The sequence below is a fragment of the Chironomus tepperi genome, unplaced genomic scaffold, assembly GCF_022539635.2.
Source record: "Chironomus tepperi strain 1889 unplaced genomic scaffold, CSIRO-AGI_Ctep_v1 contig_376, whole genome shotgun sequence".
Classification (NCBI taxonomy): domain Eukaryota; kingdom Metazoa; phylum Arthropoda; class Insecta; order Diptera; family Chironomidae; genus Chironomus; species Chironomus tepperi.
In genome coordinates, this window is record NW_027226498.1 from 922,962 (window position 1) to 936,370 (window position 13,409).

The window sequence follows — 13,409 nt, forward strand, 5'->3', positions numbered from 1 at the left end:
GTTTCTAGTTAAACTAATGCTTTTAGAATGATTTTAATTTAATAAATTTCTTGTAGCATAAAATTATGCTCTGCAAAATGTAAATAAAAATCTTAATTGAAGGTTAGCTTAATACTTCCACGCAGTCCTTAGACTTTCTAAAGTTTAAAAACTTTCTCAAGTTCTAAAAAGTTTCCTACAAGATTTAAAAAACATAAATAAAATTGTAAAATAAAATAGCAGGTATAATAATGCAGTAATAATTCACAATAGTTTATAAAACCATACTTAAGAAATGGTAAACATTGAGTTTTTCGCGTGGAAGTAAGAAAAATGTTCACTGTACATAATTTTTTATGAGTACGTTCAGTACTTGATATTATCGAAAAAAAAATCATTATTAAGGAATCTTTTAGGGAGAGATAGAAAAAAATTAAAAATTAAAGTTAATTATATTACACAGCATATTATTTAAACATTTTTAAATATGTCATCATCATCGGAAAATTTCGGCAATCCTCTGCGAAAATTTAAGCTAGTATTTTTAGGAGAACAAAGTGGTATGTAAAAATTGTAAAATGTTACTTATAGTGCAATATATACAGCATAAAAATTGTCCAACTCAAGAGATTTTCAATAGAAAAGTCAACTTGTACAACTCTAATAAATTATTAAGTGAAAAAAATAGCAGTAAAATGGAATTAACTGAAGTGATGACGAAAACAGTCTAGAAGCAAAATGGAGTGTGTGAAAGAAAAAATTAAGTCCATTCTTTGTTGTGATGTATGCCCTATATAAATTTTTAAGCTCTTAATGTACTTGAATTTTCTATTGATTCCGTTGGATAATTGAGCTGTCAGAGTAAACTTAATATTAATTTTGGCTAATTTTTTCATTGCATGTTAATAATTGCAAAGTTGGTAAAACAAGCTTAATTACAAGGTTTATGTATGATAGCTTCGATAACACTTATCAGGTATGTTTATTTTTCATTCATCATATAAAATTTATTTTTTTTTATTTAAAAATCAATAAAACAATTTGTGACTCATATATACATATACATATATCTCTTTACTTACTCTTTTTAGGCAACGATAGGTATAGATTTTCTTTCGAAAACAATGTATTTAGAGGATAGAACTGTTAGACTGCAACTATGGGTAGGCATATTCAATAGTTTTAGACATGCATGCGTAGGTGATGATAATAACATTGACATGATCTTTTTTTTTTATTAATCATAGGATACTGCTGGTCAGGAGAGATTTAGGAGTCTCATTCCTTCTTACATTCGAGATTCGACTGTTGCAGTCGTTGTATATGATATAACAAGTAAGCCTTCTAATTATATTTACAATGATCTCATTTGATATACCTACACACATTTTGTATGAAAATTCTAGATGCGAATTCTTTCCATCAGACGTCTAAATGGATTGATGATGTAAGAACAGAGCGTGGAAGTGATGTTATTATTATGCTTGTTGGAAACAAAACCGATTTATCTGATAAAAGACAAGTTTCAACGGAAGAGGGTGAGAGGAAAGCTAAGGAACTTAACGTGATGTTTATAGAAACGAGTGCTAAAGCAGGATATAATGTTAAACAAGTAAGTGCAAAGAGTAATAGTCTATTGGATATATTTTTAAATTATATTTATTTAAAATCTTTAGCTATTTAGACGTGTAGCCGCTGCTTTGCCAGGAATGGATTCTTCAGAAAATAAACCACCAGAAGACAGTAAGAGCTTTATTTTCATTTTGCATACCTTCTTTCTTCTTTATTTTTATCGATAGTCATCTGTTCATTTTTATTAATTTTGATTTTTTCTGTGAAATTATTAATTAAAAGTGCAAGAAGTCGTACTCAAAGACTCACCCAAGGAATTGAGTGGAGACGCCGAAGGAGGATGTGCATGCTAAAAAAAATGTTTTACTTACGAATAATTATTAGAAATTAATCGTATTATTATGCTTTATCTTTTTCTTCTATGAGTTGATATAATTAATTAATTAAGAGAATTGTGTAATTCTGAACCATAAAATGTTATTTTTATATAAAACTTAGCATTATTTGCATTAATTTATTTTTTAATATATTATTGAATTATATAAATTTATTTATTTTACTTTCCTTATGCGTTTTGTTACTTATGTCTTATTTTTGCTACTAAATGCTATTAAATCGATTTTTTACACTTAACTACACTCAATTGCTTCCAAAAAGAAAAAAAAGAAAACATTTTAAAGTTTTGTGTCAATATATATCCATATCCTTTCATACATATTAATATGTATCCTCATCACCTGAACATAAATTTTTTATGCTCCTAGAGAGATTATAGTTGTATAAAAGGATATCAATATATTTGCTGTACTATGCATTTATTTTTAGTTTATAAATTCAGTGTCCATGTCTTTTGACGATTGCCTCTGATGATACCTTAAATTATTTATGTCATTTTCAGCCGTAGACTTACAAACCCAGCAAACCTCAACGAACGATCAGAATCAAGATTCAGAAGGAGGATGCATGTGTTAAGAAAAAAATGCATTAATTCTAATATAATATTCCAAAGTGGATCAAAAGCTTTCATGATGGCTTTTACTAAATTTTAATTCATTTGAAAAGGATGAAGAATGAAGGAGGAATATTATCATTTTGAAAATGTAATGGCAATTCAAGCGATAACTAACTATCTAGTGATGACATAGACAAGAATCACTAACTTCATCTTGTTACCCCAGCATTTGCTTTCTTCAATGTTTGTTCATTCCAATACAAACTGAATACAACTTTATTATATATTATAGAATATTAACGAAATTGTTTTTTACTGAAAATGGATGAGATATCGAGGATATTGAGAAGATTTTAGAGTTTTAAATTTTTATTCATATTCAAATGAATGTATGAATGACCAAAATATGCTGTATTCATATAAATGGTACATATGATTTTCCTAAGTATTCAATTATTATTAAATATTTTCCGTACGCTTCATGTTTTCTCTAAAATAATAATAATAATAATATTAATTATATGATGAGTAGTTTAATCATAAATACCTACCTAACAAATTTGTATATGAGAAAACTGGAGGCATGAATTTAGTACGCAATCATAGTGAAGGGATGTTTATTTGATCAAGATTTTATTTATTTTGTAACATTAAATTTGTCAATTTAATATAAAATATAAAACATGCGCCGATTTTATACTTTTTGTATCATAAAACAACTACATTTTTGCAAGTAATAAAATGCTTTCTTCTGCCATAATTAAAATTATGTTGATTCATTAAAAATATATTTTTCGTTTGCTATAGTTTTAATTCATCAATATACGAAAGCTAATACAGTTATGCATGTTCATCAAAATTTAATTTCAAGCTTTGACCTGGAAAAGCTTAGCAGTTTTAGCATTCAATTTTTTGAGTGCTCGAAAACCTTATAAATGTTTTTGGAACTTTTATAAATGCACCTTGCAGACAGATTCGTCTTGTGAATGAAAATTAAATATGTATGTGTGAGACTGAATATAGAACTGTTTACTGTTTCTTCCATTCACAAAAATTTACGTATGTGTACTCTTCATCATAGATTCTATTTTTTCTTTTACATCCTTTACGTTTTGTTCTAATTAGACTGTTACACATTCTTTTAAAGAAGTATGTACATGCGGTATACTTTTAATACACATGTAGCTTATATGTTATAATAATATTTGAAACTTAAAAATTTAGCTCTTTATTAATTCACTTCTTAGATTTTCAACCGGTTTTTGGATAATTTTTTCAAATTTCGGCTGAATTTGCTGAATTGTGGTGAGTTTTTGAGAATAACTTTTATTTTGAAGTTAGACACATTTATAGAAGTTAAAACAATTTTTAGAATATAATTAATGCATTTTCATGCTACTGATAATTAAATAAGTTATTTTGCAGCAGTATAAGCTTGATGATATGCATTTAAATTAAATTTACATAAAATTGCACAATAATCACATGAATACAGCGACGAAATTTGAATATAATGAATTTTAGCACTCAAGAGCTTTCAATGCGCGAGAATCAACAAGATGTGTTGCCAGTCAATACAAAAACAGCCAAACGAACGACTTTAATGAGCGAACAAGAAATACCAACACTACCTAAAATTAATAGTGATTTCTTTTCTTTCTATTCTTTCTCTTTAATCGAATCGAGAAATTTTTCTGAACAGTTGCACAAAGTCGCTTGCTAGTGTAAAATATTTTTAAAAAAATTAATAATACCACAAGGATGGTCCAAAAAATAATTCAAAGGATGGATTTTGGAAGATATTTTCATTAATTTCTTTTATAAAAAAGAAAAAATAGTTCATAGAGTTATAATATGTTCATAATTGTGCCATAAATTGTGAGAAAATTTAATATAAAATAATTTTATACTTACATACGTGGATTCAACACATGAATAGGAGGAATCACTAGTATACATGTGAAAGATAACGAAAGGAGAAAAGAAATAGGTCAGCGTAAGAAAATACCTTTTAAAAAATAGAACTCGGATTCCGAAGAAAAAGTGTGTTTTAAGTTAAACATTTCTACGGTTGTCCCTAATTAATGAAATATTTTATTGAAAGTAATGTGAATTAAAGAAAATGACTGGTGAAGACAAAATGTAATGAAAATTTGAATATTTCTTCATTTGATGAGAAGTTCATGTGAAAAGAATAAGAGAAAGTAATTTCATAGATGTTTAATTTTTTTTCGTCTGTACTCAAAAAGAACTTTACTATATCATAAATGCAACAAAAGTTTATATTAAGTCAAGAAAGTTATTACGTGGTGAACATTATTTTGTCTAATAGATACAAAAAAAAAAAAAAATACAACAAAAATAATAAAAGGAAAGCATGAATCATAATAAAATTTTAAATTGGATTGCATTGTCACTCTTTTTTCTTGAGTTGACTTGCTTCTCTGGTGAGTAATTTTATTTTATGTAAGTGAATCAAATATCAAAACTAGCAAGCTTGAAACTTAGTCTATCTCAACATTTTTTAAAATTTTAACGGTACTAAAAACCATATTTACTGAAGAAGAAACATATGAGCATGTTCGATTTTTTTTTTTCATTTGTATGTGCGTTGCACGCTTTCTTTTTTCTCTGACTCAACAATAATATTGTGGAAAAAACACAAAATACTCTATTTGTCAACACTAATATCCGCAAAGTATTTTGCAATTTTTTTCTTACTTATGTCCTATGTGTTATGTAAGAAATTTAAAGCTTTCAGTGAAAATCCGGGTTTGCTATTTTTGAAGGAATAACTAATTATGCTTACATGTAATCAATACGATTCTTGTAATTATTTTACAGTAATTTTGTGTCAAAACTCAGTTTCGCAAATTTCACCAAAGTCAATAGTGAATGATGATGAACAATTTGAACATAATATTCAGCCTTCAGAAACTATTAAAAACATAATTTCTTTTGATGATGAGACCATGAAAATATCTCCCTCTATGCTTATTTTGAACGAAGAAGAAAGCACAATTAGAGAAATTAATGAAATCGAATCTAATAATATTGAAGTAGAATCTTCGGGTAGATATCATGAAACTATTAGACCGACATTAACATTTAATAAAAATGAGAACGAAAAGTCAACGAATCACGAAATTACTGATGAAGGTAATTTTTTAGTGAAAGGGGGTCGTCGAGCAAGATCATCCTCACGACCCCTAATACAGGAGATGGATACTGTTTTGCCGATGAAGAATGTCAACTCTAATGAGTTGTCAGTAGCTAGGCAAAATAATGATATTCAAGGAATAATTTCTGGAATAGTAAAATTATTGAATGGTAATGTTAATGTTCATACAAATAATCAAGGAACTCGACGACCACCATCAAATCGAATTAATAATAGAGGTCCGCCAAGAATTGCTGAAGCGCAAGTGCCCGGAAATGATATACAAGAGTCAAATAATGGTAAACCACAACAATCTTTTCCGGAACCTCCTTTAATGCGACCATTTTTGACAGCCGTTCCAATTCCTGAACAAATTGTACCTTCAATGCAACAAAACTATCGTCCTGGATTCATATCTCAAAATCGACCACCTTGGAAACGAACCAAACCACCAATCAGTCGACGACCTCCTCCTCAATATACTCATCATCATATTCCGACACACTTTGTTTCAGAAAATCAATCAAACAATTCCCATCTTTCGCCTATTTCAAATAAAGAGAAACCCATTGTGGACGAAAACAATTATGACGATGATGATGATGATGTAGGAACGGCAATCGAAGAAGATACATTGCCTCCGTCAACTATAGTCGAAGATAAAGAAATTAGCAGTACTATTTCAAATGAAAATATTTCATCAACAGTTATTACGATCATTGAATCAACTTCTGAAGTCAACACGGTAGACCAGTCAAATGACATATTTTCCACATTAGGAGATAATGATATGAACAAAACCAGCTCGTCTTTTGAATTAGAACCATCTACTAATGAAATTTTACCGCAAATACCGGTAACATTCACACCTACACTTATCGAAACATCAACGACTACTTCTTTATTATCTACAAAAGATAATCATGAAAGTGTGATACATTCAACGCCTTCGAATCCTCCGCCAAATACATATCAAACTCAGTATATCCCACGTCCAGGAGTCGTTCTGGATGATCCTGAATTTAATCCTGCTCAAAAAGTCAACCATCATCATCATAATCAAAGGCCAAGAATTCCAGTACCAGCAGCACTTCCTCCCGGTTATGGTGAAATATTTGATGTTACTTTATCTGCCGTTCAATTTGGTTAGCATAGAGAATAATATAACTTTATAAAATATTTTAATTTAAAAAAATTAATTTTCAGGTGAATCAAATATGGGGTCACATCAGACAATCAATATAAAACCATACAATGTGTACGAAGGTACTGATATTATATTGAGTCCTTCAGGTGATCAAGGGTTTGTATCTATTGATGGAAAAAGGACGTATATAAATCTTTTTGGTGAATCTACCGATCAACCAACAACGATTGAGTCCACAAAAGTAGTAAAAGAAAATCAAATTAGACCAACTAATGTCTATCAACCTCCAAGTGGAGTCACTGGTAGTGGATATGTAGCCGTAGCTGAAACAGAAACAATCACTAGAAAACCGCAACAACATTCGTATCAACAAAAACAAAATCGTTTAGTACTTAAACCAAAAGTACCTCCTCAATTACCACCTGTTAGAATTGACACATGCATTGTTGGAGATGACTCGACTTGCGATAAAGCTCAGAATGAGAAATGTATGAACGATAATGGAGTTTCAAGTTGTAGTTGCAAACAAGGTACATACCATGTTTGAAAGCACATTAGACAATGGTTTGTAATACTTTTTTTTCTGTCATCGTAACAGGTTATGCAAGACGAAAACATCGTGATATATGTAGAAAAATTGTTTCAGTTGTAGTATCAATGCGTGTTGATCGATATCATGACCGTAAAATTGTATGGGACTCATCGTTAAATGATTCAGCTTCTGAACCATTCAGATCTTTAAAATATGAATCATTACGTGCTGTAAGTAACTATTGCCTTTATTATGCTTTCTTAAAATCTTACAAAATACAAAATAATTAACAGGTTGATTCCGCAATGAGTATGACACCGTTTTCGGATGAATTTATGGAAGCAACAGTCAATAACATTTTTCAAGGCGATGCTTCAAAAGGACTTGCTGGAGTTTTTGTAAATTTAACATTGATGATTGAAGAGAATGCAGAAACTATAAGGCCTGCAATAAAAAACGATATTCAACGACATTTACTTGGTGTGATCCATAGAAGAAATAATAATATCGGAAATTCAGCATTGTTTGTAGATAGTGCACCAGGCTCAGTTTCGGCTGTGGTCGATCTTAATGAATGCGAATTTGATGATTTAAACGACTGTCATATGGAAGCATCTTGTACAAATACTTGGGGAAGTTATACGTAAATATACACTTCAATTGATTTAAATTCCTTTTAAATTCATTACATTCCATGTTATTTGGATAGTTGTCAGTGCAACAGCGGTTTGAAAGATCCATATATTGATAATCCGCAAAGAATGGGACGTGAATGTATGTCATGCGATTCATCATATTGTAATAATCGCGGCACTTGTAGTTTTGATTCACATGGAGCTCAGGCTTGTACCTGTACAGGATTTTATTATGGGTAAGGTAGTTTTCCTTAATTTAGCCGATATAAAAAAAATATTATTTTATTTTCAGCTCTGCATGTGAAATAGACGGAGAAATATTATTTGTATCTATTGGTGCCTCTGTTGCAGCTATTTTCATTATTATTCTTACATTAATTTGCTTAGTAATGTGGAGGTAGATTAATTATATAATTTATGCATGTAGCTATGATGAAAATTAATTTGTTTTAATTATGTTCTAGTCGAAAATGGCAACGCGAGCATAAAAATGCAATGATAGGAAGTCCACTATTTGGATTAGGAGGATATATGGGAAATGCACAAGTCAAAGCTCCAATTATGGGAACTGTGCCTTATCAGATGACCCTAGAAGATAGAATGAGATGGGCTCAAATTGCTGACGTAATGGCACAAAGCAATCATTATGGAGCAGAGCCGTCGAGAACACTTCCAACGATTTATTCTGGATATCCAAATTTAAGTGGAATGATGGGTGGAATGACTTTACCTCATAATAATCATCATAATGGAACTTTACCTCCCCCACCAGTTCCTCTTCCTAGGTTTGTAATTATTTCTGATTATCAATACATATTCTTATTGAATTTTAATTAAACAGGTTGGGAATTAATCGTCCAAGTGGATTAAGAAATTTTGAGAACTCCAGTTCTAGTGAAGAAGAGGATCGAACAGATCTTTTGGGAAGGAGTTTTCAAGTTCCACGCCCAAAAAGTCGAGCAGCTTCTGTAACGAGTGCTATTTATTATGATGTAGATTATTCGCCCGAACAAGTCTATGGAGGCCAAAATTCCTCTTCAAATCAAATACCATTAAGTACTTATAGTGCAAGGCCGCCCTCAACGACGTATTATAAGTGAAAAACGTTAAATTAAATCAAATTATTTGATTCGAATTTTTATTTGATTTTTTGGTCTTTAAAAATTGTTTTTACCTTTACATTATAGTAATAATAATATGAAGCAAAAGAGAAAGCAAATCTTAGTTATAAGGAACTTATCTTCTACTCTTTCCTATTTTTTATTTTATTTTTTTTTTTATAAAACATCAACTTTATTTAAAATCAAACAAGACTGATATATATTCAATAACGAATGGAAAAATCTTCTCTGGCTTGCTTACATTATTAAATTGACACTTTTCTCATTTCTTTACGAATATTCACAAAATGCCAAAGAGTTGAATAGAAAGAATGAAAAGAAGTACTTTTCCGTTGACATAAACTGCTGGTTATCAAATAATTTGATTTGATTTTTTCGTATTTCGATACTTCCTTACACATACCTAATTATTATTTTTTTTTGTGTAAATATTTAACAAAAATGGTTTAATACTCAGATTTTTATGTGAAAATTTCACTCATTATTTTAACACGTCATTTTTCCACTTTTCCACTTGCAAATTGTATCTGAATAAACTTTTTGAATGCCTGTAGTTACATATAAAATCCTTCGATTTTTTTTTCATTTTTCTTTCAAGAGATTTTATTTTTTCGGTATTCATTATTGATTAAACACATTTATTGAATTATATTTTTTTATATTATATATGCGTAATTAAGAAAACCTCATTGAAATCTTTTTTCTAAGTTTCTTTCATTTTATGTTTTTTTTTGTTTGTTTTATGAATGGCGAATTTTGAGTTTTCTACTTACTAATTTCATTTATTTATCGTCAAAAAGAATTATGTTCGCCAGTCAATAAAGTATTATTCATATTATCTTTTTTAAAATTTAACATTTTTTTTTTCATTTCATTTTTCAAATACTAAATATACACGAATGCAGAATTTAGCTGTTGGTTTTAGAGACTGAGTGAGATGTAATGGCTTGTGATTTATTAAATTTTGAACGACTTTATTTAAAATGTTTAATTAGCGATTTCCCTTTTCTATTGTATTCATACAAGCCGATCGCTATGTCGCTAAAAAGAGAGAGTAACAAAATTGAGTGAATGATGCCAACACATTAATGAAATAATAATAACAATAAATACAAACCTTCTCAGATTGCTAATTTGTTGTTCGAGGCTGCTTAAATTGCGCAGCAGCTTGTAATTGTATTTGATAAGCCAAATTATGTATCTTAAAACCATACAATCTAATGAAATAAAGAAGAACAAGAATATAACTAAAACTGATTAATTAAAAGAATATTAATATGAAGAGTACTAACCTTGGAACAAATTGATTAGCTGGTCTTTTAGGTCTATATTCGGGATGTACCATGAAAAGCATATGAGGAAATCCTGTGCCGAAGTATGCACCATCAGTATGATGATGACGAGAAGATTTTGGAGTGTAAACATCAATACATTTCGGACAATAAGATTTGACCATAGCTTCTCCGGGAACGTCTGAGAGACCTAAAGGGAGCATTGGCTGACTTTCACAATAAACACGGGGACAATGTCCAAAATCTCCGCTTTGATATTTTTCAATCATTTGCGCGATTCCGCGATTAGTTAAAATATAGCGAGCATGAATTAGTCCATATAACATTTCAGCAGCTTGCTCAATTAAATCCGATTGATTTGGATTCACATCAATCTCATCCTCATCAGGCTCCAAATCTAAAATCATATCTAAAGCTTGTCGGTAATTGGGAACTTGCTCATTGAGTCCAGTCAAGTTAAATTTATCCTGAATGTAATCCTCATCAACTTCACAGAAGAATTCATTCCCACGCAGTCCACAGAACCAAGAAATCCAGGATACTTCTTCAGAACTACTCATTTTTCTGTATAAAAAGAGATGAGAGAAAATGAAAATTAATTTATAAATTTATTAACCAACATTAATCTCACTATATATAAAAATCAAGCAACAAAAAAAAATGAAAAAGTCATGGCGAATGTATGTTTGAAAGAAAGTATAATGAATAATAATTAAGACTGGAAGTCTTAAATCAAATCGTAATATGAAGAACATTATAGAGTCCTTTACCTTTAATATTTAGTTTCCAAAATGATATAATTTTAACAATTTAATGCGCTATTAAAAGCTTTCCCTATTAAAACATGTATTTTCCGTGAAAATGGAGAGAAAATTTTGGATTTAATTTTTTTTCTTAAATAAAACTTTCAATTCAATTTGGATCTGAACTATCACGTGTATAGTTAATAAAATTAACTTTTACCTTTTGATACCTCCTTTTGTATTCAAAGAAGCCACTCTATAATTAATAATATTTTAAAATATGAAAACTGTAATCTGAATATTTCTAAACACACTCTGATTACTTTCTAAATGTATTCGATTTTTTTAAAATTCAAAATGACCGTTATTTTTTTCTTACCCACATAACTTGAGAAACTTTTAAATAAATTTATTAATTAATAAACTTTATATTATTTTCAATAAATTTATTATTTTCTGAATAATTATTATATGTGATTAAAAGCATTTTCAAATATATATATAATAATAATTTTATAAAAAATATGAAAATGCTGTCAAAAATGATAAAAAAAATCCTCTACAAATCAATGCTTGAAATAAATATATGTGTATAATAGGTAGGATATTTGATTATGATTTGTGGCAATATTTCATGTATTGATGATTTACTTGATGATACGTCTGGGACCGGATCTAGATGGTGGTGCTGGTTTGGCAAATTGCTGTCGATGAAGAGTTTTCTTGGGATATAATTCACTTAGTAAATTCTCTTCAGTCACTTCTGATGGATCGTCAACTTCCAATTTTTTTGTAAAATTTATTCCAAGATTGTGAATCTTATCTAAAAATGGAGCTTTACATGATGAATACATCATACGTTCCTTAACTGAGCAATTGGCAGCCATGCTGTAGATAAAAACAAAACTCTCCTGGTAATCACCTTCATAATAGTGCTTAAATAAAAATATATGAAATCTGGCATGATTTGTTGGCATCATTGATGATAAATTGGTGACTTCAATAATCTCAGCTTTCGTAATATTAATTTCTTCCTGATCGAGATCAATTTCAAATTGCAAATAATTGTAGGAACCACGCTGAATATCTCTAATTGCTTGTTGAGATGCTTCACTGATTGGACAATTTAAGCCACTCATTGTTTGGTGACGTGAGTCAATTCCGATATTTGTTTTGACTTCTGTTCGGCGCATCTCATTAATTTCTTGCTCACGTTGAGTTAGTGGTGTGGATGCTTGCTGAAATACTTTGTTCTTTTTATAGCCATCAAGAGTCATTTCCTCTAAATTTGTCGAGTGATATTCTTCTTTCAAATTGCCTGTATTAAATTCTTGCTTGAGTGTACTTTTTGTACTTGCGTAAATCATCTTTTCACGAATAGTTGCAGTATCCTATTTTTTCCAGACATAATATAATGTATGAGTCATAAGTGTTTCATGTTAAGTGCTATAAATACTTACCGGAATCCATGATATCAGCATCCAATAATAGCTATCAACGGCTTTGTTAATTTCATCAAGTCGGTAAAGTATGTAGCAAGGAACATTATCTTCAATTACACTGCTAATGCATTTATCGAAATCACTTTCCCAATCTTTTTTTCCTATTTCCTTGTAACATCCAAGTGCTAGTTCCTCTACATAAATAATAGTTTGTATGTTCAATATTTCGTACAAAATTATATTGCTAATAACTTACCATTTATAATTGATACTTTGACAAGTCTGTATTTACTACTCTTTTTCTTGCATTTTGCAAAAAAGTTTAATAATTCATTATTAGCTAAAATAGACAAAATAGTGCCATTTTTTTATTACTCTTTTCTTTGCTCCATTATCAATTAATTCCTTACACTTGATTCCCGTTTTATGTGACATTATAACTTCTATAAAATATAGTTTAATTTAAATTTTTGATGATAAACCAGGAGAGATCTTTTTACAGAAAATTTTTTGATGATTATTATTTTAAAGATAACTTAATGATTTGCCCCCTACAAATAGGCTGACTAGCCTTTTCTAAAAAAAAACTGCCTGAAATTTTATATTGCTCTAGTAAAACTAGAAACAATAAATATAAATATAATATACAATTGCGAATAGTCTGTCCATTGACCAACAAAAAATGTTTCCAGCATAGCAGTAAATAAGATCTACATATGAAATTTAGTAGATCTCAAATTAAATATTTCAAATACGTTTGACGAAAAGAAGATTGGATGAAAAACTATAACTTTATGCTAGCAATAGCAATGAAGATTGAAAAGTTTATATAAA

The 13,409-nt window shown here is 29.5% G+C and overlaps 4 protein-coding genes across 8 annotated transcripts; 2 read left to right on the forward strand and 2 right to left on the reverse strand.

The window, feature by feature from the left end:
- The first annotated feature begins 61 nt into the window (after positions 1–61).
- Positions 62–2,839, forward strand: Rab6 (RAS oncogene family member Rab6). 2 transcript variants are annotated; one of them, XM_070647594.1, is made up of 7 exons: positions 62–539; positions 897–955; positions 1,071–1,142; positions 1,227–1,314; positions 1,386–1,591; positions 1,656–1,722; positions 2,450–2,839. In XM_070647594.1, the coding sequence occupies exons 1-7, from the start codon at positions 467–469 to the stop codon at positions 2,521–2,523; spliced, it is 639 nt and encodes a 212-aa protein (XP_070503695.1). In that variant the 5' UTR covers positions 62–466; the 3' UTR covers positions 2,524–2,839. The 2 variants fall into 2 exon arrangements, with proteins under 2 accessions (XP_070503695.1, XP_070503696.1); XM_070647595.1 differs by lacking the exon at positions 2,450–2,839 and adding an exon at positions 1,834–2,064 and having other exon boundaries at positions 69–539.
- On the forward strand, positions 2,836–10,351 carry pwn (calcium-binding EGF-like domain-containing protein pawn). 3 transcript variants are annotated; one of them, XM_070647590.1, is made up of 11 exons: positions 3,854–4,146; positions 4,443–4,950; positions 5,348–5,962; positions 6,017–6,808; positions 6,870–7,340; positions 7,409–7,572; positions 7,636–7,985; positions 8,052–8,213; positions 8,270–8,374; positions 8,442–8,762; positions 8,819–10,351. In XM_070647590.1, the coding sequence occupies exons 2-11, from the start codon at positions 4,881–4,883 to the stop codon at positions 9,075–9,077; spliced, it is 3,309 nt and encodes a 1,102-aa protein (XP_070503691.1). In that variant the 5' UTR covers positions 3,854–4,146; positions 4,443–4,880; the 3' UTR covers positions 9,078–10,351. The 3 variants fall into 3 exon arrangements, with proteins under 3 accessions (XP_070503690.1, XP_070503691.1, XP_070503689.1); XM_070647588.1 differs by having other exon boundaries at positions 5,348–6,808; XM_070647589.1 differs by lacking the exons at positions 3,854–4,146; positions 4,443–4,950 and adding an exon at positions 2,836–2,929 and having other exon boundaries at positions 5,348–6,808.
- CkIIbeta (casein kinase II subunit beta) lies at positions 7,592–11,458 on the reverse strand. Of its 2 annotated transcripts, none has more exons than XM_070647592.1 (4): positions 11,161–11,263; positions 10,391–10,954; positions 10,216–10,315; positions 7,592–10,139 (listed from the first exon to the last, which is right to left on the reverse strand). In XM_070647592.1, exons 2-3 carry the CDS (start codon positions 10,948–10,950, stop codon positions 10,228–10,230), a joined length of 648 nt encoding a protein of 215 aa, XP_070503693.1. In that variant the 5' UTR covers positions 10,951–10,954; positions 11,161–11,263; the 3' UTR covers positions 7,592–10,139; positions 10,216–10,227. The 2 variants fall into 2 exon arrangements, with proteins under 2 accessions (XP_070503693.1, XP_070503692.1); XM_070647591.1 differs by lacking the exon at positions 11,161–11,263 and adding an exon at positions 11,354–11,458 and having other exon boundaries at positions 7,593–10,139.
- A 100-nt stretch (positions 11,459–11,558) lies between these two features.
- On the reverse strand, positions 11,559–13,145 carry twf (twinfilin actin binding protein). Its single transcript, XM_070647460.1, has 4 exons — positions 12,986–13,145; positions 12,832–12,915; positions 12,594–12,769; positions 11,559–12,524 (listed from the first exon to the last, which is right to left on the reverse strand). The coding sequence occupies exons 1-4, from the start codon at positions 13,008–13,010 to the stop codon at positions 11,781–11,783; spliced, it is 1,029 nt and encodes a 342-aa protein (XP_070503561.1). The 5' UTR covers positions 13,011–13,145; the 3' UTR covers positions 11,559–11,780.
- Positions 13,146–13,409: the final 264 nt, after the last annotated feature.

What these genes read in the sequence shown, in the direction of transcription:
- Rab6 (XM_070647594.1), top strand. Translation starts at nt 467, where the DNA reads ATGTCATCATCATCGGAAAATTTCGGCAATCCTCTGCGAAAATTTAAG. An exon ending in GCTTCGATAACACTTATCAG is followed by an intron (nt 956 to 1,070) that starts GTATGTTTATTT and finishes TACTCTTTTTAG; the next exon opens with GCAACGATAGGTATAGATTT. An exon ending in CGTTGTATATGATATAACAA is followed by an intron (nt 1,315 to 1,385) that starts GTAAGCCTTCTA and finishes TGAAAATTCTAG; the next exon opens with ATGCGAATTCTTTCCATCAG.
- pwn (XM_070647588.1), top strand. Translation starts at nt 4,881, where the DNA reads ATGAATCATAATAAAATTTTAAATTGGATTGCATTGTCACTCTTTTTT. An exon ending in TTTATCTGCCGTTCAATTTG is followed by an intron (nt 6,809 to 6,869) that starts GTTAGCATAGAG and finishes ATTAATTTTCAG; the next exon opens with GTGAATCAAATATGGGGTCA. An exon ending in TGTACAGGATTTTATTATGG is followed by an intron (nt 8,214 to 8,269) that starts GTAAGGTAGTTT and finishes TTTTATTTTCAG; the next exon opens with CTCTGCATGTGAAATAGACG.
- CkIIbeta (XM_070647592.1), bottom strand. Translation starts at nt 10,950, where the DNA reads ATGAGTAGTTCTGAAGAAGTATCCTGGATTTCTTGGTTCTGTGGACTG. An exon ending in GCTAATCAATTTGTTCCAAG is followed by an intron (nt 10,316 to 10,390) that starts GTTAGTACTCTT and finishes TTATTTCATTAG; the next exon opens with ATTGTATGGTTTTAAGATAC.
- twf (XM_070647460.1), bottom strand. Translation starts at nt 13,010, where the DNA reads ATGTCACATAAAACGGGAATCAAGT. An exon ending in ACATAAAACGGGAATCAAGT is followed by an intron (nt 12,916 to 12,985) that starts GTAAGGAATTAA and finishes TGTCTATTTTAG; the next exon opens with CTAATAATGAATTATTAAAC. An exon ending in TGCTGATATCATGGATTCCG is followed by an intron (nt 12,525 to 12,593) that starts GTAAGTATTTAT and finishes TGGAAAAAATAG; the next exon opens with GATACTGCAACTATTCGTGA.